Below are 18,196 nucleotides of genomic sequence, written 5' to 3'. Positions count from 1 at the left end.
GTTTGCATCTGGTGATAACATGAAATGATGCTGCATAGACAAGATGAACGTCATTGTAACGTTCCTCAATGGGTTTTCTTTCTACCAAACTTCAAAGTTCAGGTTCCCTTACTTTTTTTGAAGAGTATATATATTGAAAGTAGATGCAGTAAATGCATGCTGATATGTCATTTTGGTAATTCGATACTCATAATTATCTACTGGCAGTCGTGGTAATTGTATGGGTAATAAGCATATATTCTTGTTTATAGCTTATACTTAAAGGTGCATTGTGTTCGAAATTGTATTTTAATATATTTGTTCATGGCATTTAGTATGTTGTTGTGCAGTCTCTCCATTGTTTGCTTTGCATCAAAAATTATGATTTTTCATAATATTTATACTTACTTTATCCATAATGTCTGGCATCTAAAGGTAGATTGTTTTGAGTGAGTTTTTGTTTAAATGTATAGTGTAACAATGACATAATGTGCATTGTATGCAATGTATAGATGAAATCTGTGGGTGCTGATGGTAGGTATAAGTTTTAAGTATATTCTGATGGCAGTACTTAATGTTTAGAGGATATATGAAAGGGTTCTCATGATCAAAAAAAAAGGGAATATCTTTGTTTTGTAGAAAAAGGTCTGTGTGTCAGATGTAACATTACATGCTGAGCAATTTATCTTGCAATTTGTGTTCTACTGGCGATATCACTTTGATCATGATGGTATGGGATAAGAAATTGCATTTCAGTACTTAACTTTGTCACCATGTCATCACAATCAAATCACTAGTATGTCTGCCCCTTAAACTAAGACTCAGTGTGCTTTTTCTAATATCATGGTCCTGTTTGTTACTGTTAACAAACTCTAAATGTTTAAACAATTTTTGTCATAGACTTAAATACACTTTTCAAATAATTTATATACTGATTACACAGTGTCATTTAGAAAGTGGTCTGATGTAATATATGTGCTATTTGGGATTACACTTTCTTGAAAGTCACAGCGGCTGAGCTGGTTAGATGGCTGACTTAGTGTGCTGGCAATCAAGTGCCTGACTCTGAGGTTGTGGGTTCAAATCCCGGATGGGTCTTAACCCAACAAATGTACAAGGAAAGCATGATCCTAAACATAGTGTATGTTACATTTATATTGTTTTGTTAACTATGCTTGATATCACTATGTATTCCAGTTTTATGCGTTTGATAAGGATCAAGACCTGTAAAGATCCGTTTGTAGAAAAGGTCTTCAGCAACCCATCCTTGCCACAGAAGGCAACTCAGCTAGTTGTAAGAGGTGACTAAGAGGATCGGGTGGTCAGGCTTGCTGACTTAGTTGACACATTATCAGTTCCCAGTTCCGCAGATCAATGCTTGTGCTGTTGATCACTTGATTGTCTGGTCGAGACTCTATATTTAGAGACTGCTGCCATATAGCTGGAATATTGCTGAGTGCAGATTAGAACTAAATTCACTCACTTTGATGACAGAAAAATTCGCCCATCAAGTACACAAAGATTGGTTAGCCCTTACAGGATCTCAGTTTCCATGACTGAGAACTCCATGAGGAAATGTAAGCAGTCAGAGTCATGATGTACTTGCAAGCCAATCTCTGCATATATTGTGAAAGAATCATTACACATCACTATCAGAGAGCATGACAATATACAATACTGAGGGATGCATCCAGGAAATGCCCTTTATGCCACCTCTGTGTCAAAGATGTTATATGATGGAAGAATTAGGCAGACGCATAGTCATGATTGAAACTGGCTCCTCACAATGCAAATGACCTTAATGTCAACCAAAGTATGGTCATCAGAGCATGGAGTCAGTACACAATATTTGGATCAATTGCCTAGTGACCAGTGGGTAATGGACAACATTCCACTGAACAGAAAACACCCATCTGCAGAACCCATGGAAAGCAGATGGTGTTGATGTTTTGGACAGCGTTTCACTGCAAGGTGGAAAAATATGTTTCTCCTGCAGAACCTTTGGACGGCAAGCTTTTTGTTACTTTGTTTATTCGGATAGTGGATAATTGTCACCTTGAAGTTTGTGTCTGGACACAGGACCTGAGTAGACATTGCAACCCACTCACTCACCCACCCAGTATCACAGGATAACAAACAAGCTGAAAGGGGGTTTAGACTTTGAATTTGCTTTCATGATTTTTTTCACATTTCGTTTTTAGTTATATATTTTGATATGTATTCATTTTGAAGGGTGGATTTTTGAACACATCTCTTTTGTTGTCACATGACATCAGCTTTTTGTTTTTTCTTTTGTCCTTACCATTTTTGGCTATTTTGAAAGAAGCACATAGATTGGTATATTTTCTTTCAGGAAGATGTTCCTTTTTAAAGTAAACACACAATACCTGGTTGTGATACAAACAAGCAAAACAAAATAAAGTCTCAAAATATGGAATGCAGGATAACAATTTGAACTTAGCCATGTTTTTTATTTTTTGGTTTTGTAGGAATAGTTATTTTCATTTATATCTTGTATATCCTTTCATTTCCTTAAATGTAGCAGGTATGTAGGAGACTGGGTATGGGAATTCATTCATTTCATTCAAGGAATCACACTCAGCCCAGTTGTCTGTTGTGCCGTAATTCTGTGTGAAATACCTCCCTCGGGCACACCAAGATCCATTGCCCATAGCTGTGCTCAAGGGTTTCACAAGAAGGGGTACACATCTGATTTGCATGACATAAGACAAATTAAGCTGACATGTCCTGATATAACGGGAATCGTTAAACAAGTGCAATGAAACCAAACTCATTCATTATGTTCACTATTGGAGATATCATGGAGTAGAAGTTGCTTTAGACATTGTAAGTATTTCTTTACAGTTTTAAAGACACTTTTGTCAAGGATACAATGACTTAAGGTTATGATCTGAGAAATGTGTCTGAGAAACGTGTCACAGTTCCAGTGAGTTTCAACAGGAATGTGACAAAAAACGTACTGAATCCATCATTCGTACCATGTGACCCTTTTATGATGTGAAAATAAAACTGTGCCAATAATTTTCTTGGGAATGTCAATTTCCTGTCCATATGACTAGAATGTGACTCAGTCTTAAAGCAGAATTTTATGACAACTTCACATCAGTAGTATTTTTATAAACCCACAAGTAATCAGTTTCCAGAATCTCTGATGAGAACGTCTTAATGCCATGCAGTCTACTAAACAGTTCTCTTAAATTTCAATTATTATTTTCAATTTTCCCTGACTTGCTAGGCGGGTGTTACGTGACATTGCCATGACATCGTGTGACCTTTGTGCAATGACAAAGCCATGGGAGGTTCAGGCGGAAACGGTCAAGGTCATTTATGAGGAGTTTTATGCACAGGTGACTTCAGCAGAATGTGAAGATGTCTTGCCTGTGTTGGCTGATTGTATTCAGCCTGTGTATGCATGGCAGATACATTAGCAGTGCTCACCAACAGTCCTAGGAAAACTGTTAGAGGGCGTATTCATGCATGAGGTTTTGCTTTGTTTTTTGTATTGTGCACTTTGGTTTTAGTGTTTTTCACTGCGTTTCTGAATATGCTGGTTAGCTTTACATTTGGTCTTTGTCTAGTGTTTTTATTATTTTTTTTAATTATAACTATTTTAATTGAAAATAAACATTGCAAATTCACCTGAACTTTTTAATGTATTTGCACTCCACATAATTTTAAGTATCAACACTAGTGTTCTTTGTTTATTCAATTCCTGTTCAATTTCTGGATTTTCTTTTGAACATATTTTGACCCACTTTGGGGTATTTATTCTATTGTTATTTTCTTTTCAAAAGTCTTTTGATGCAGCATCTTGATGCTTCTGTAATGGCATACTGAAACGACATTCATAAGGTTTTGCCAGATATTTCTTTATCTGTGTTTGCCTGTTATCATGAGTTCTGTAGATGAAATCAGCTGTATCTGTCTGAATTAGTAGTAAGCAATGGAGGATTGCACTGTGTCAGGAGCATCTCATTTATTCCAAAGAACATGATTTTGAAAAAGACAAAATTTAACAAAACCATGAACAAATTTCATTGATCGACTAATTGTGATCTTTGTGATAATTTAAACTCACTACACTTCATTCATATATCACCCTTGAATACATCCAACAGCAATATTGCCAATCTGAAGATGACCTGACCAATGAATCTTCTCAGGTCAAGAGACCAGCAATATTGTTGTATCTGCTGTACACAATGGTTCAGAGTCAGTCATGAAGCTCTACAGCTCACACAGAGCTTGTGCATTGAGCTGGACCCATTCTGTACTGCTGTATTCATGGTCAGGGACAGATCCAGAGGTGGGGTGTCCACCTCACACATCCGCAATAAATTTCCCTCGGAAAAATTACCCCTTGCCCTTTATGATATAGGTACAATGCGCCTTCTCAAAAATCCTGGATCAGACCCTCATGGTGATAGATGATTGTAGTGTATACATTTCCGTTGATGATTTTTTATTCATTTTGTGTTCGTTTTGTCCACTGGAATAAGTATGATGTAACGTGTTAATTCAACTTTTTTTCAGATATGTTATCAACTCTCAGACTTGTCTCTACATACACTACACATACAGTGAAAATAATTACAGTATTGTTTTCAAAATTCACAAAATTTTGCTGTATACATGTAAAATTAATAAATAATTAGTTTTTTATACCTGTAATTTACTGTCACAAGGTAAGTAGGGTAAACCACCTGGAAACCGTTTGTTTGCTACAACTAGTGGTGAAAGTAACATGTGTTAAATTAGGCATTACACGTTCTCAATAACATACAGATTCTGGTACTTTTGTTGGGTTGAGTGTCCGCATCCAGGATTCAAACCCACATTCATGTGAAAGTATCACACGATGCAGTAGTACTCCCTGGAGTCAATAAAAAATGAGGTGTGTAGAGGCAAGTCTGGTGTTTTACTAGTGCTTACTCTGTGGCTAGTGTGACTATGTGGACATCTCTCTCAATCTACAGACATATGCTAATGACTGTTTCCATGACTGCGTGTGACCTTTGTGCCATGTATAAGCCGTGGGATACGCAGCTTAACCTCGTTTATGTCATTATGGAAGAGTTTTGGCAACAGGTAGGAACCGTTATACTGAAATTGGTGGATACATGGTCCACTAATCCACACTAAGACTTATGACAGTTTATTGACTAACATTGTACACACCAGCCACAATCCTCACAATAAAAAATCCTTCTAAGAATTAATCAGCACTCATTTAACAACAGGTTTGCCAAGTAGGTCTTACAACCGGAACGTCTTGCATATCCAGAAGGAACAGATTTACTGAGGAAGTCTAGCCCATAAATTAGAAACAGACTTACTCAGGATGTCGTGTAATGCCAGGATAGACAGAATAACTCAGAAGGTCTTGTACAACAATGACAGTTAGAAGGTCTTTAGTTGGAAGGTCATTTACTACAGTGAGACAGATTTACTGGGAAGGTCATTTACTACAGTGAAACAGATTTACTGGGAAGGTCTTTTACTGTCAGGTGAAACAGATTCAATGGGAAGGTCTATTACTGTCAGGATAAACAGATTCAATGGGAAGGTATATTACTGTCAAGATAAACAAGTTCAAAGGGAAGGTCTTTTACTGTCAGGATAAACAGATTCAAAGGGAAGGTCTATTACTGTCAAGATAAACAGATTCAATGGGAAGGTCTTTTACTGTCAGGATAAACAGATTCAATGGGAAGGTCTTTTACTGTCAGGATAAACAGATTTACTAGGAACTCAAAACTACACAATGATTAACAGGACTTTTTATTTAATTCCTAAATATTTTATTTACCATCTATATTAATACACTAACTGATGTTTCCACTCAAGTAGTATCAAAAGGCAGCCACTTTTCAAGCAGTTGTTTTGAAACAGAAAACTAGACGAAGACAGACGATAGAGATTGTATAACTGATATGCTTGGGGAAAAAATTATGTTATTAGCTGTATTGATGCTGTCAGTAGTGTGGAATCATAAACATCAATATTACAGCTTGTCAAAGTTGAGATTTCATCAACCAGCAGACAGTCTGAAATAGTCGAATCAATCATCACATGCTGTATTAATTGAGAACCAAAGACGGTCCAGATTAAAATTTGTCTTCAGCAGCCCAGACTTGTCATAAGAGGTAACTAACTTGGTTTTGTAGTTACTTACACCCTTCAATAACTGGAATATTGCTGACTGCAGCATTCATCAACAAACAAAATATCAGTTGAGACCTTTAATATGTCAAGTGATAAGTTAATCAAGGCTAATTGTTTACTACGCTATTGTTCCGCGTGAATATAGTCCAATCTGACAGGTTTTTGCCTGCTGTTTTGTTGGATTTCTTTCTTTGATGTTTTCTAATTATTTCTCTCTCTCTATCATCTTCTGGGTGTTCTATTTGTCCTCAATACTTCAGTAGGAATTTCACGATTGCAATACAAGTTGTCCAGGATTACTCCTGGAGATATATTTGCAGATAATTATTGTGTAGGTAAACAATATCCTTAACTAGAACATACACTTACACTTATAAATATTCAGCTTGGATATTCTTGTAATAATTATTGTAATTTTCCATTGGTTAATATAAACTTTTTATGATTAGCAACTTTGTTCATGAAATGTCCTATGTTTTCTGCTTAAGTTAAGAAAGTAAACTGTAATATTGCCATAATTATCATTTACACATTTTTCAGCCTGAAGGTGTAAAATTTTTTAAGTTTTAAAGAAAAAGCACTTATGCATTTAATGTGATATGATGTTTTATGATTCCGGTATGGTGACCTTGACTTTTGACCTTGTAGGGAGATGAAGAGAAGGAACAGGGCATGATCCCAATGGCCATGATGGATCGGGACAAGAAACATGAACTGCCTCAACTGGAGGTGAGATCAAATTCATTACCATGTTGAGTTTGAGATGAGGAGGGGACATTTATAGCCATGTCAGCAATATATGTGCCATATTTTTGACTGAAGACGAATTCAATGCCTGTAATATTTGTGCCATATTTTTATGTTTGGAGAAGGTGAGCTCCAGTGTTCAGCCATTGCATTAGTAGTATTTTAGTCATATTGTATTACTGGGTCAGATCCACAGTTTGAATTTATGGCTGTCCCAGTGAGTGATAAAATTGGTTTTACATCACTTTTAGTGATATTCCAGTAATATCATGAAAGGGGACACCAGATATGGGCTTCACACATAGTACCTATGTGGGGAATTGAACCCGGGTCTTCGGCATGGCAAACTTTTTCAGTGAGACTTTGTCAGGCTTTTAGAAAATGTGTGTAACTAGAATGTGCAACCAGTAGAACAAAGATGTTTACCAGTAGTACCAAGTGTTAAGTCAATTCTATCAGCAATCTGGCTATATACTCATGGAAACAAATAAGGGAACACCTGAAAGTACAAGTGTTCCCTTATTCTTTACTAGGTTCCTTCACAAGGTATATATTGCACTGTGAGAGAAATTCTGGAAATAGAGGAACACTTGTACTTCCATGTACATATTCCCTTATTGTTCAAAAGTATAAGAATTTCATCAATCATTTACCATTTAGTCCCAATGAAATCTGACCCATGAAGGTTCCAGGGTAAAATAGGCCTTCAACAACCCATGCTTGCCCTAAAAGGCGACTATGCTTGTCGTAAGAGGCCACTAAAGGGATCGGGTGATCCGACATGCTGACTTGGTACACACTTCATCAGTTCCCAATTGCGCAGATCGATGCTCATGTTGTTGGTCACTGGATTGTCTGGTCCAGGCTCGATCATTTACAGACCGCTGCCATATGGCTGGAATATTGCTGAGTACTCACTCATCCTATGAAATCTGATTCTACAAGAAACTGAGACCGAGTATTCCTTCATGTCTCGTTTTGAAATTTGACACTACGTCGACTGCATGTGGTATCTGAGTACATCACATTTTTTCTCTAGGTGGGCTTCATTGTCGGAATATGTTTGCCCTGTTATGAGCTGCTGGCCCAGATACTTCCTGAGACAGCACCAATGGTTGATGGAATAAGGTGAGTCAGTTCTCAACAGTCCTGTGACAGTATTTTAATAGTGACAATACATAACATAATGTTCACTGGTCACGAGGGGACATGGTTGGATGTACATGTTTGTTTACGTTCCCTGAATGACCCTGCATTCCCTGTGGGTTACATCTGAGCTCCAGATAATTTATCGAGCAATTGGGTATTTACTCCCATGTCTGTTTATGTTTGAGTAATTGCATATTTTGAGGAGTAACTAACATTTTGTATACTCCCAGTAGTTTAAAGAATTCAGTACTGTTACACAAACTTTTTATCCTTTTTGGGTAAATTAACACTTTTAAATAAATAAGTATAAATGCTTCTCAAATGTTTTTAGTAATTCTTGTATTGCCAAGTAGTTGGCAACCATATTTAAAAACTTGACGGAAGTGACATGATGACTAGAGTAAACTCTGGACAGTGGCTACCTGTACAAAAGTATATCTCTACATAGACATTGCTTTTGCTAATGCTGTTGTAGAGTTTGGGCTCTATGACGAAGTATCATGTGCTAGCCTGTTTAGTAAAGTACGCAAGGTGTTATTGACCTGTTAGGTTTTTAGTGATTTTCTACTCCCAGATTTGTAATTAAGTGAGTAAATGTGATTTTTTTATTGGGTAAAATATGTGCCATATCTGGAGCTAATTGGTACATAAAATGTTACTTGCTTGTAAGTGGGGTACATTGAAAATAATAGAAGAGAACTCAGCCAATCAGAACTCAACATTTAAGTGTGAGGTAAGATAAACTGTCTTTATGACACACTTGGTTCACGTTTGTCATGAATACTGTTACACTAAAAAACTGTTCTATACAAAGTGAAGCATTGGTTTATATGTTTGGGAAAGACTTAAAACATATTCAAACTTTGAAACTAGCCTTTTATTGCATCTTGGCATGAACGCAATATTTGTAAGAAATATGAAAGCTATTTAATGTTTCCTTCCAGAGCAAACTTAAACAAATGGAAGGAACTGGCTGAGAAAGCCAAGGAAGAAAACAAAGCAGAGAAGGATTTACCTCAAGAAACTAAGTCAAAAGAAAAAAGTGCTGACTAAGGACAAAAGAGAAGCTTTCCCATTGGAGATAATTAAAAACGGTGATGACCATTATGTGACACAATGATGAACATGAGTATCTCAAACTGACTGCCATCACTTACTGTGGACACTGGACCTGTGATCACCTGCAATGACCTGTGATGACTTGCGATGACCTGAAATGACCTACGTGAGGCCACTGGAATCTGAAGGCATTACACAGAGGACAAAGAAATTGTCCAGAAGGGACATGTAGAAACAGTACATTTTACTGAATATCATTGAGAAGACTTTTATTGTGCTTGGTGTTCACCATGGATGCCAAAACAAGGACATGAACAGAATGTGGAGGGGACATATATATTCCTGTGTTAATTACTGAGCAAGATGTTTTCCATAACACAATGTCCCAAAACTATGTGGGTGTCATAAGTGTTGGAATGTGGAACTTTGCCAGGATGGCAATATGATTAATATACCTCAAAGGCTTGATATTATCGCTTCGGGAACCAGAGGATGACATTACCATCCAACTTGTGTACCAGTGTTTCCAGCTTTTATCTTTTGCTGGTACAAATACAGACATCATCACATTGCGGTGTGTTAATCCTGCTGTGGATCACTTCCAAGGCTAACTGGCGGGACTGTGGTCCTTTGTACTAAGGCTTTGAGGAGGATGTGAGCAGGACATTCAGCTTGGTCACTGTCACTTATTGGTAACTTACTTTTTTTAATGTCGATCACTTCCAAGGCTGTCTTGAGCAACTGTGGTCCTTTGTATGTATAAGGCTTTGAAAGAATGTCTACATGACAGACCACTTAGGTCACTGAGTCACCTGTTGGAGAAAGGAGTTGGAAATGAGTGTTTTGTTGTTAAATGACAATGTGGAACTGCAACTTATCCCTGTGACAGATGGACAAAGGAAAGTACTATGAAGTGGAGGCACAGGTGCCAATACAAAATATTCCTGTTACTGTGATACCAATATCAGTCCTGGTGCGTGTTTCCTTTTTGTTTGCCTCTTAAGACCTACAAGACATCTGACCAGTACCATGCAAGCTGTGTTTTCTATGTGTGCTGGAAGAGTAGTATGTCATGTGGTATTTGTGACCGAGAATCACAACCTTCAATAGACCAGAACCCTGGTCTGTGTTCCTTTAAGAACCTGAAGGTGATGTTCTGATGATATGATGTGTGAAGAACTGTAGTATTTTGTTTATGTTTTTACCTGTTTATAATAAGGAGTATGAAAATGGTTCTGATACTCAATGAGAATCAGGAACATGACTGCATTTATTCTGTGAATATCAGACACTGACCTGTCAAGTACATGGTCTTCTAAACTTAATGAATGTTGTGTAATGCAATGGGCAAATATTCCAGCTATAGGACATGTAAGTATTCAGGCTTTGATTTAACACCTGTGGTAAGATATGTATAGTAGGGGTTGGATGGAAAACTGCCAAGGTCACAGGTTGATGCCAGTCAATCCTCTTTTCTTACAGACACCAGAAATTTTTATTGTGTGTTGAGGTCTAAGTTTTCCCCAGTTTTGTTTTCAGGTATGTCATCTTCTTCCCTCTTCTTGTGAGTTTCACCAAGTGGTGTGGGTCTAGGACTAGCTTCCATTTTAGCTTTCCTCCTACTTAAAGCTGACATATTGTCATATAACTGGGACCTGTGAAGATCCATCTTAGGATCGGTTGGTCAGGCTTTCTGACCTTATTGACATGTCATCGGTTCTTTATTGCGTAGATCTATGCTCGTGTAGTTGATCACTGGATTGTCTGGTCCAGACTCGATTATTTAGAGAAGGCGGCCATATAGCTGGAATATTCTTGAATGTGGCATAAAACTAAACTCACTCACTCACAATCTGACATATTGCCGTAAAAGTGGAATGCTGTTCAAACCCAACTCACTCACTCATACAATGTGCAGGGGGTAGGGAGGACCTCCCCTGATCAGAAACCATGGTTGGAGATACTTGTCATCTTACATTGATGTTCAGTTTATAATTTGTTCGAAGTGACACATTTTGTGACTTTTTGTTTAGTCTTATCAGTGATATTAGAATATTTTCATTGACTTGCAAGGTGAATGAAGGATGGTCTTTGAAAGCTCACAGTAGTTGTACATTGTATGAATGGAAACCTGAAACTGTTCAGCTGTTGGGTAATAACTGTAGGAGAATACATTATCATTCAAGATGACTTTTGTGCCTCAATATTTGTTTTGTTTTAGCCTCTAAACTTTGTGACAATCAAATAATATATTCCGTTAAACATTTCACTTGAAGATATGAAGGATATGTTCACTGGACAGTTCATTTGTGTCAATAGTATGACACAAATTTGTATCATATGACATTTGTATGACATGTTTCTCGTGTCATACTTTCTTCATAGTTTGTACATCAACAGTTATGAGTTGTTGTTTCCAGGACAGCGAAATAGATGTCTGAAATTTAATATCCTCTTGCATTTAGAAGAGAATACAACTTCATGGATAACAGCTTTTTTGATTCAGTAATTTTCAATGTCGATTCTATACCATTATCAACTTGATGTGACGCTGAGTTAAGTGAAACTCATGTAAAAGTCAGCCCATATAATATATAAGAAATTGATATCTAATATCTTTATGCTGTCCATTATTGCCCCATCAACTTTTAGAATGCTGACCAAACAATTCTCTGAAATTCAGTCACCCTCACACATATTTCACACATTACTGTTAAACAGTTAAACAGCTATATTGTTTAAATTGGTCCAGACATCATAATTATGTATATATTCATCACCACTATGTCACGAAGTGCATTAAAGGCAAGTAGACCAGGGTAAGGGAAGCATGCGGCTTTTGGAGTATCATCTAAACTTCATGAAAGCCAAACAGTGTGAACAGTTTGATTGCAGTAAAAGAGTGAAAATTTTGTTGATATGATTTTCTTAAAGTTACTAGTTTAGGAATGTATGATAAGTAACATGTTTCATGCACATGTGATGTTATCCCAGGGAGGGCTGGCAAATCTTACCCTGATTATACCCTGATTATACCCTGTGTCTAATCATGACACGCACATGTATACATTCCTGTTTGTACACTACACTACACTACACTACACTACACTACACTACACTACACTACACTACACTACACTACACTACACTACACTACACTACACTACACTACACTACACTACACTACACTACAAATATATGTGATTGCACATTGTGTTCAGCCCTGTTGTGATTGAAAATGAAGAAAAATAACATTGGTTTGTACAGAACACCTGTATGTCTGTGAAATTGCTGTTGATATTTGTACCAATGAAAATCCACCTCATTGATGTATGATGTATGTATATCTAACAGCTGTCAGTGATTGGACAGAAATAAAGAATTTGAATATTTTTTTTGCTTGTTTTCATTCCCAGAATTATGTTTACAGACTTTACCTCAACAGTACAGTCAATACAGGTAGCTTCATAATACGCAAGTGCAGTATTTCCTTGGTCACACTGTCAAATGTCATGCTCTTCACAAATATGTAAAATGGTCAAACTATGCATATATATGAAGTGCTACATGTTCTACAAGTCTATTGATAAAGTTAACCATTGGCAAACAATATGTGGAAGAAGACCAGAAGCTGAAAATTTGGCATAATTACAATATTAGAAAAAGCTATCACTTTTGTTGCTTCAGAGTATTTACATGATTTCTGCTTTAATATATCTAATATTCAGAATTTGCCTTTTTCAGCTTTTTCAGTAAATAGCTCCTATAAACACCAAAATTCAGTGGATTGTTGTGTTGCCTTTAAAACCAAAGATAATATTCTCTAGTCAAAAATTAATTTGAATATTATTCCTTTAGTGTTAGTACATATTTTGACATGAGTAAGTCTAATCTCTTTAGTAGTTTAAGCCTATATTCCAGCCATATCACAGTTGTGGATTGTGACAATTTTGTTTCCATTGTACCCTCCCTTTTTGAAAGTCAAGAACAAACAAACGTCGACACCCGATCCCGTTGGTCGCCTCTTATGAGAAACCAGGGTTACTAATGATCAATTCTAACCCGGGTGCTTGCAGAAGTACGCTGGTGCTAAATCAGATGAAGACAGCTTGGGCTCCTCAATGACAATAGTTGTATTTTTCTTCCTTTCATAAAGAACATCCTTGCAACTTCATGTCAAAATCAGATCATGAGCAAAATTGTCAGTAGACCGAGCCACTGATACAAAAGAATCCACTCAACTATTCTAGACAACTGGTTACGATGCAAGGGAAGGCATAATATTCCAGCTGTATGGCGACGATCTGTAAATATCGAGTCTTGACCAGACAATCCAATGACCAGCATCCCACTGCATCAATATTCTCAAGTAATTGTGCTGTACTTGTGTGGGGTAGCCTAGTGGTCAAAGTGTTCACTCGTCACGCCGAAGACGCAGGTTCTATTCCCCACATGGGTATAATGTGAAAAGCCCATTTCAAGCGTCCCCCGTTGCTGGAATATTGCTACAAGCGGGGTAAAACCATACTCACTCCCTCACTATGTTTTCCGCAACAGTTTGTCCTTTGACGCCACTCCCGCAATATCCCATTGATTCGCGTCATTAGTCATTTCCTCAATGGGATACGATTACAAGCCTAGTTGTTCTTCTAAGTCAGCATTAGTTCTAACAGAAATAAATTTGTCAAAAAGATCTCTGTGTGTTAAATTTGATGATGTAAGACCCAAATGCATATCACTGAAATTAGTCCTTAATACCTCGGGAGTTTCACAGTATAATACTATTGGACTAAGCTATGCTTATTGGGTTGGTTGTTTTACGCCGCACTCAGCAATATTCCAGCTGTAAATTATTCATTCTGTACCAGACAACCCAGTGATCAAACGCATGAACTTCGATCTGCTCATTTGGGATACGATGGCATTTGTCAACCAGGTCAGCGAATCACATCACTCGGTCCCATTATCGCCGATCATTTCAAGCATGGGTTATTGCGACTAATTATAATTCTCCGGTTCTTGGCAGGCTGGCTCGGCGTTTCGTTGAATTATATTTTTTCATTCCTTTTGGTACTTCATTGCTGAGATATGAATCGATTCATCTTCTAACGAGCAAAGTCGCTTAATACAAAACTAAGGACACTACTGGTACGAATTTAATATTTTTCGAGGCGGTCGTAAAATATAACTAAAACCACTTGCTTTTTACTGGCATTTACTAACGCACACCAGATACATTCAGCTGAGAACAAACAATATAAATACTTGGTTTAAAGTTTGACATGACTTATTATTTGCAAAATATTACAAGAAACAGTTCTGAATATTTCAGAACATATCAGAGTGTCCGTTTATAACGTTATATCACATACGACGTCGTTTGAGCCTCGGCTTCACTCTGCGTTTATCAGTATTCTGGTAAAGACATAGCAGGGGACTAAAGACATAGCAGGGGACACGTTGTTGGAGATCGAAGCCAGGTCTTTGGCGTGACGAGCGGATGTTTTAACAATAAGACTAACCAACTGATAGTGAAATAACGTGGACACGCCTTACAAAATGTTACACTGTGCATGTTATATATAATCACTTGCTTATTAGTAACATCTCATCGGAAAATGGATTTAATTGAGCAGAGACGACAGAGAATAGTGATGAATGTATTTTCCTCAGATCACTAAAAAAAATCAGTGATACACCAAGTGTCTGCTGAAAGGGTGTCCCGCTCCTGTTATGCCTCGGTTTGGTTGATTCCCCCAACGCCATAACACGGAATAAAGGTTATATTTGTATCCTGAGTCGGTGTGTGTGTAAGACAGGTTTATAGGAAATTATAAGCTTTCTCAGTCACCAGAGTGATCGATTATGGTTTTACTCCGCTTTCAGCAATATTCCAGCAATATCACCAGAAATGGGCTTCACACATCGTACCCAAGATCTTCCCGGATCTTCAGCGTGACGAGCGGACGGTTTAACCTTTAAGTCTACCCAACCGCCCGCTACGCTACCAGAATTCCTGCCAGCACACCGTAAAAACCGCGTAAGACCAGCTGATAGAAAACTGGGTTCTTTGAATCTTTGCGAAGTGTTCAGCCGTGATGTCATTGCACCTCGTCCCAACGACTGCATCTCCGGCAGTGATGAATGTGGCTGAAATATTCAATATACAAACTGATCCTCTGTCCTTGATACTTCACAATGCTATTGTTGTTACGTGTTTAAATCAGTGTTCTGAAAAGAGTTAAACTTTCAGGTAAATAAATCAGAGATTATGTAAGGCTGCATAAATAAATGTTTCTCTGGCACATTTATTTTTTCAAAAGTGACGACTGCGGAAGGACTTTTCTTCTAATTTTTTATAGAGAAAAAAGAGACGAGGGAGAAAAACATTTGTATTTTTTTTCTCTCAGAAATACAGCTTGGAACGTTTAGCACGTGTTAATGAGTTGTAGGTTCAGTCACACTCGTTCATGCAGATGCTCATTCTTACAGTGGACAAAATGGATGACCTGGACGCGGCAAAGTCATTTTTGTTTCTTTTCATGGCAATAAAAAGTTGAGTCACCTAGTTTCGACCACATATTTCAAATTACACGCATTTACGTAATGAGAGTAGCGGTATAATCTCCAAAATATTACCTTTTTCACCGATTTCGTAAACATTTGAAATAAATGTTTATCATAACATATCAAAACAATATACGACTGAGAAATGCTAGATTTTTATTTTTGAAAATCATTCTCCAAACAGCGATTCGATCCCCTGTGTTTGCCAATGTGAACAATTCCACAGGGATACAACAGGGATGTCCTCCGGTCTTCTACGTCAAGTGTGGAATACAGGACATGTCTTCTTCCAGTGAACATCATGAACTGCAGGTAGAAGATATTAGTTAAAAGAGGCATAATGGACAACCGATGTATTCGACCCGACACCAGTAAAAATATGGCATTAAGTAAATGTTGGCAGGTAACAAGGCTCATTGTGTCAAAGACCTGATATATTCTAAAGCTTATTATACCCTAATTTTTGTGTTTAAGATTCCTACTAAAAATACATATACTTTACCTGAGGCGAGAGCCAGAACAAGGCCATCTTTTGGCAGCCATTTCTTCTTGTTCTTCACAGAAGCAAAGATGGAGAGAACAGTCAATCAGCCAGCCCCAGGCAGCAAACCAGCCACATACAGTTGTATCGTAGTGGTCCACCACGATGTTGTAATGGAATAAACAACGGTACTGTAGCTCACCCTTTCAGTCTCTACCGCTGTTTTGGTTTAAATGCGTTACAATTAATTATCATGTTTAACGTCCGGTTAAGCAACCGTGCCACGGACATTTCGTAAAAATAGCGTCTGAGTGTTAAAGATTAAAAGGTCATAGTGTTGAAATGTTCGGTTATGCACGTTGCAGCAGGGGACGGCCATATTACTGCTATATCCATATAGTTCATAAGTGCTTTTTTTAGTAAATATACTTGATTTGTGTCACATGTGTTTACAACGTCTCTTCCATGCATGCATTAGTGTAGAGAGTTAGAATCGGTCTTCAGGAGTCAATTCCTGTCACCAATGGAAATTCGGGTTATAATCGGTCTTCAGGAATCAGTTCCTGTCACCAATGGAAATTCGAGTTAGAATCGGTCTTCAGGAATCAGTTCCTGTCACCGATGGAAATTCGGGTTAGAATCGGTCTTCAGGAATCAGTTCCTGTCACCAATGGAAATTCGGGTTAGAATCGGTCTTCAGGAATCAGTTCCTGTCACCGATGAAGACACGGGTTAGAATCGGTCGTAAGAGGCGACTAACGGGATCTTGTGGTCCGACTCTCTCACTTTGTTGATGCATGTCTACACTGAATTGCCATTCTCCAGATTCGTCTACTCATAGTATCAGTTATAGCTAGAATATTGCCGGGTGCTGAGTTAAACAACAGACACACATGTACTTACTCATTGAAGAGTTACTCCAATAATCTACGTTCAGTGGCGTTCGGGTATTCTAGTGATTAAGCGTTTGCTTGTCACAACATCCGGTTTTGATTGCCTAAAAGTTGCAAAAAGAGGCAGAGAAAAACATCATCGTTCTCACCGTCCATACCTATCTCAAATATACACAACACCTTTAAGTTGGATTTTTAGCGTTTTATGATAATACGTACGTGTTTTGTCGGGTAATGCACCACAGTGCTCACTTGACGATGAGTACGGGCATGCGTGGAACAATCCAAATATGTAGGTGTTGGTCTGATTTGTCGGAGTTGTTATCAGCCATCCAGGTGTAGAGGAACCAATCACATTAAAGATCCAAGCAAATACGCAGAGTCCGAGACCAACCCGTGTCCGAGCAGGTGTGTGTAGGAACCCCATCGTATGTATGGAGATATTCGTAGAAAGGTCTTCAAGAGTTAGTAGAACTGAGCTTTCAGGAGCTTACTCACTGATTGTGTGGTAAGTTGGTGCGGCGAGGTATCGCTACGCTTTGTCATTGATAAGGTAAGTCGCTGTAAAGGTACTTAATGGTTCCGTGACTGTTTGCTAGTCCTCCTACTAGAAATCTATATATGGTGGATTGCTGTGATAAGTCGTGGTAGGGTGAGTCGTTACCGCGAATCCCTGTGTTGTGTAGTTGCTGGCAAGTCGTCAGATTGAGTCACACTGACTAAGTTGTCGAGTGTTTGTGTCCACTTTTCAGACTGAGTGAAAATCTACACTGACTAAATCATCGCTACATTCTTCATAACATGATACCGATTCATACAAAAAAGCTAGATTGTAAACAGAGGACACTACGTGACCCGACGTGAAATTTTCCGGCGAAACACAGTATTTATGATTTTACAATAGAACTTTATCAGCTGACAATCGTATTTTCTTTGAGCAAAGTTACGAAATACCAGTTTCAGATACCCCTCTTTTCCGTGATTACTTTCAGTTATTTACTGGTACTTGTACTTCAAGTGCTTAACAAGCACCTGTGATGTTTTACTTTTGGTGAAACCAGAGTGACATTGGTAGAACTTCCCATAGGAGGTGCTTCTGAGGAAACCTTTAGTAGGTTGAAATGCAATAATTTGA

The 18,196-nt window shown here is 37.9% G+C and overlaps 1 protein-coding gene across 2 annotated transcripts in view; it reads left to right on the top strand.

Annotated features, from left to right (window-relative positions):
* Nucleotides 1-12,513, top strand: part of LOC137291876 (probable 3',5'-cyclic phosphodiesterase pde-5) — a 73,898-nt gene extending 61,385 nt beyond the window's left edge. The window contains exons 22-25 of one of the 2 annotated variants that reach the window (XM_067823420.1): nucleotides 4,977-5,088; nucleotides 6,814-6,894; nucleotides 7,952-8,040; nucleotides 9,006-12,513. In XM_067823420.1, the coding sequence (XP_067679521.1) occupies nucleotides 4,977-5,088; nucleotides 6,814-6,894; nucleotides 7,952-8,040; nucleotides 9,006-9,114 (391 nt within the window). In that variant the 3' untranslated portion in view covers nucleotides 9,115-12,513. The remainder of the gene's footprint in view (nucleotides 1-4,976; nucleotides 5,089-6,813; nucleotides 6,895-7,951; nucleotides 8,041-9,005) is intronic. The other variant, XM_067823419.1, reaches the window with a different exon arrangement.
* Nucleotides 12,514-18,196: the final 5,683 nt, after the last annotated feature.

This window comes from Haliotis asinina, chromosome 7, assembly GCF_037392515.1.
Source record: "Haliotis asinina isolate JCU_RB_2024 chromosome 7, JCU_Hal_asi_v2, whole genome shotgun sequence".
Classification (NCBI taxonomy): Eukaryota; Metazoa; Mollusca; class Gastropoda; order Lepetellida; family Haliotidae; genus Haliotis; species Haliotis asinina.
The sequence above is the reverse complement of the archived record's forward strand: the minus strand, read 5'-3'. Positions and strand labels throughout refer to the sequence as shown.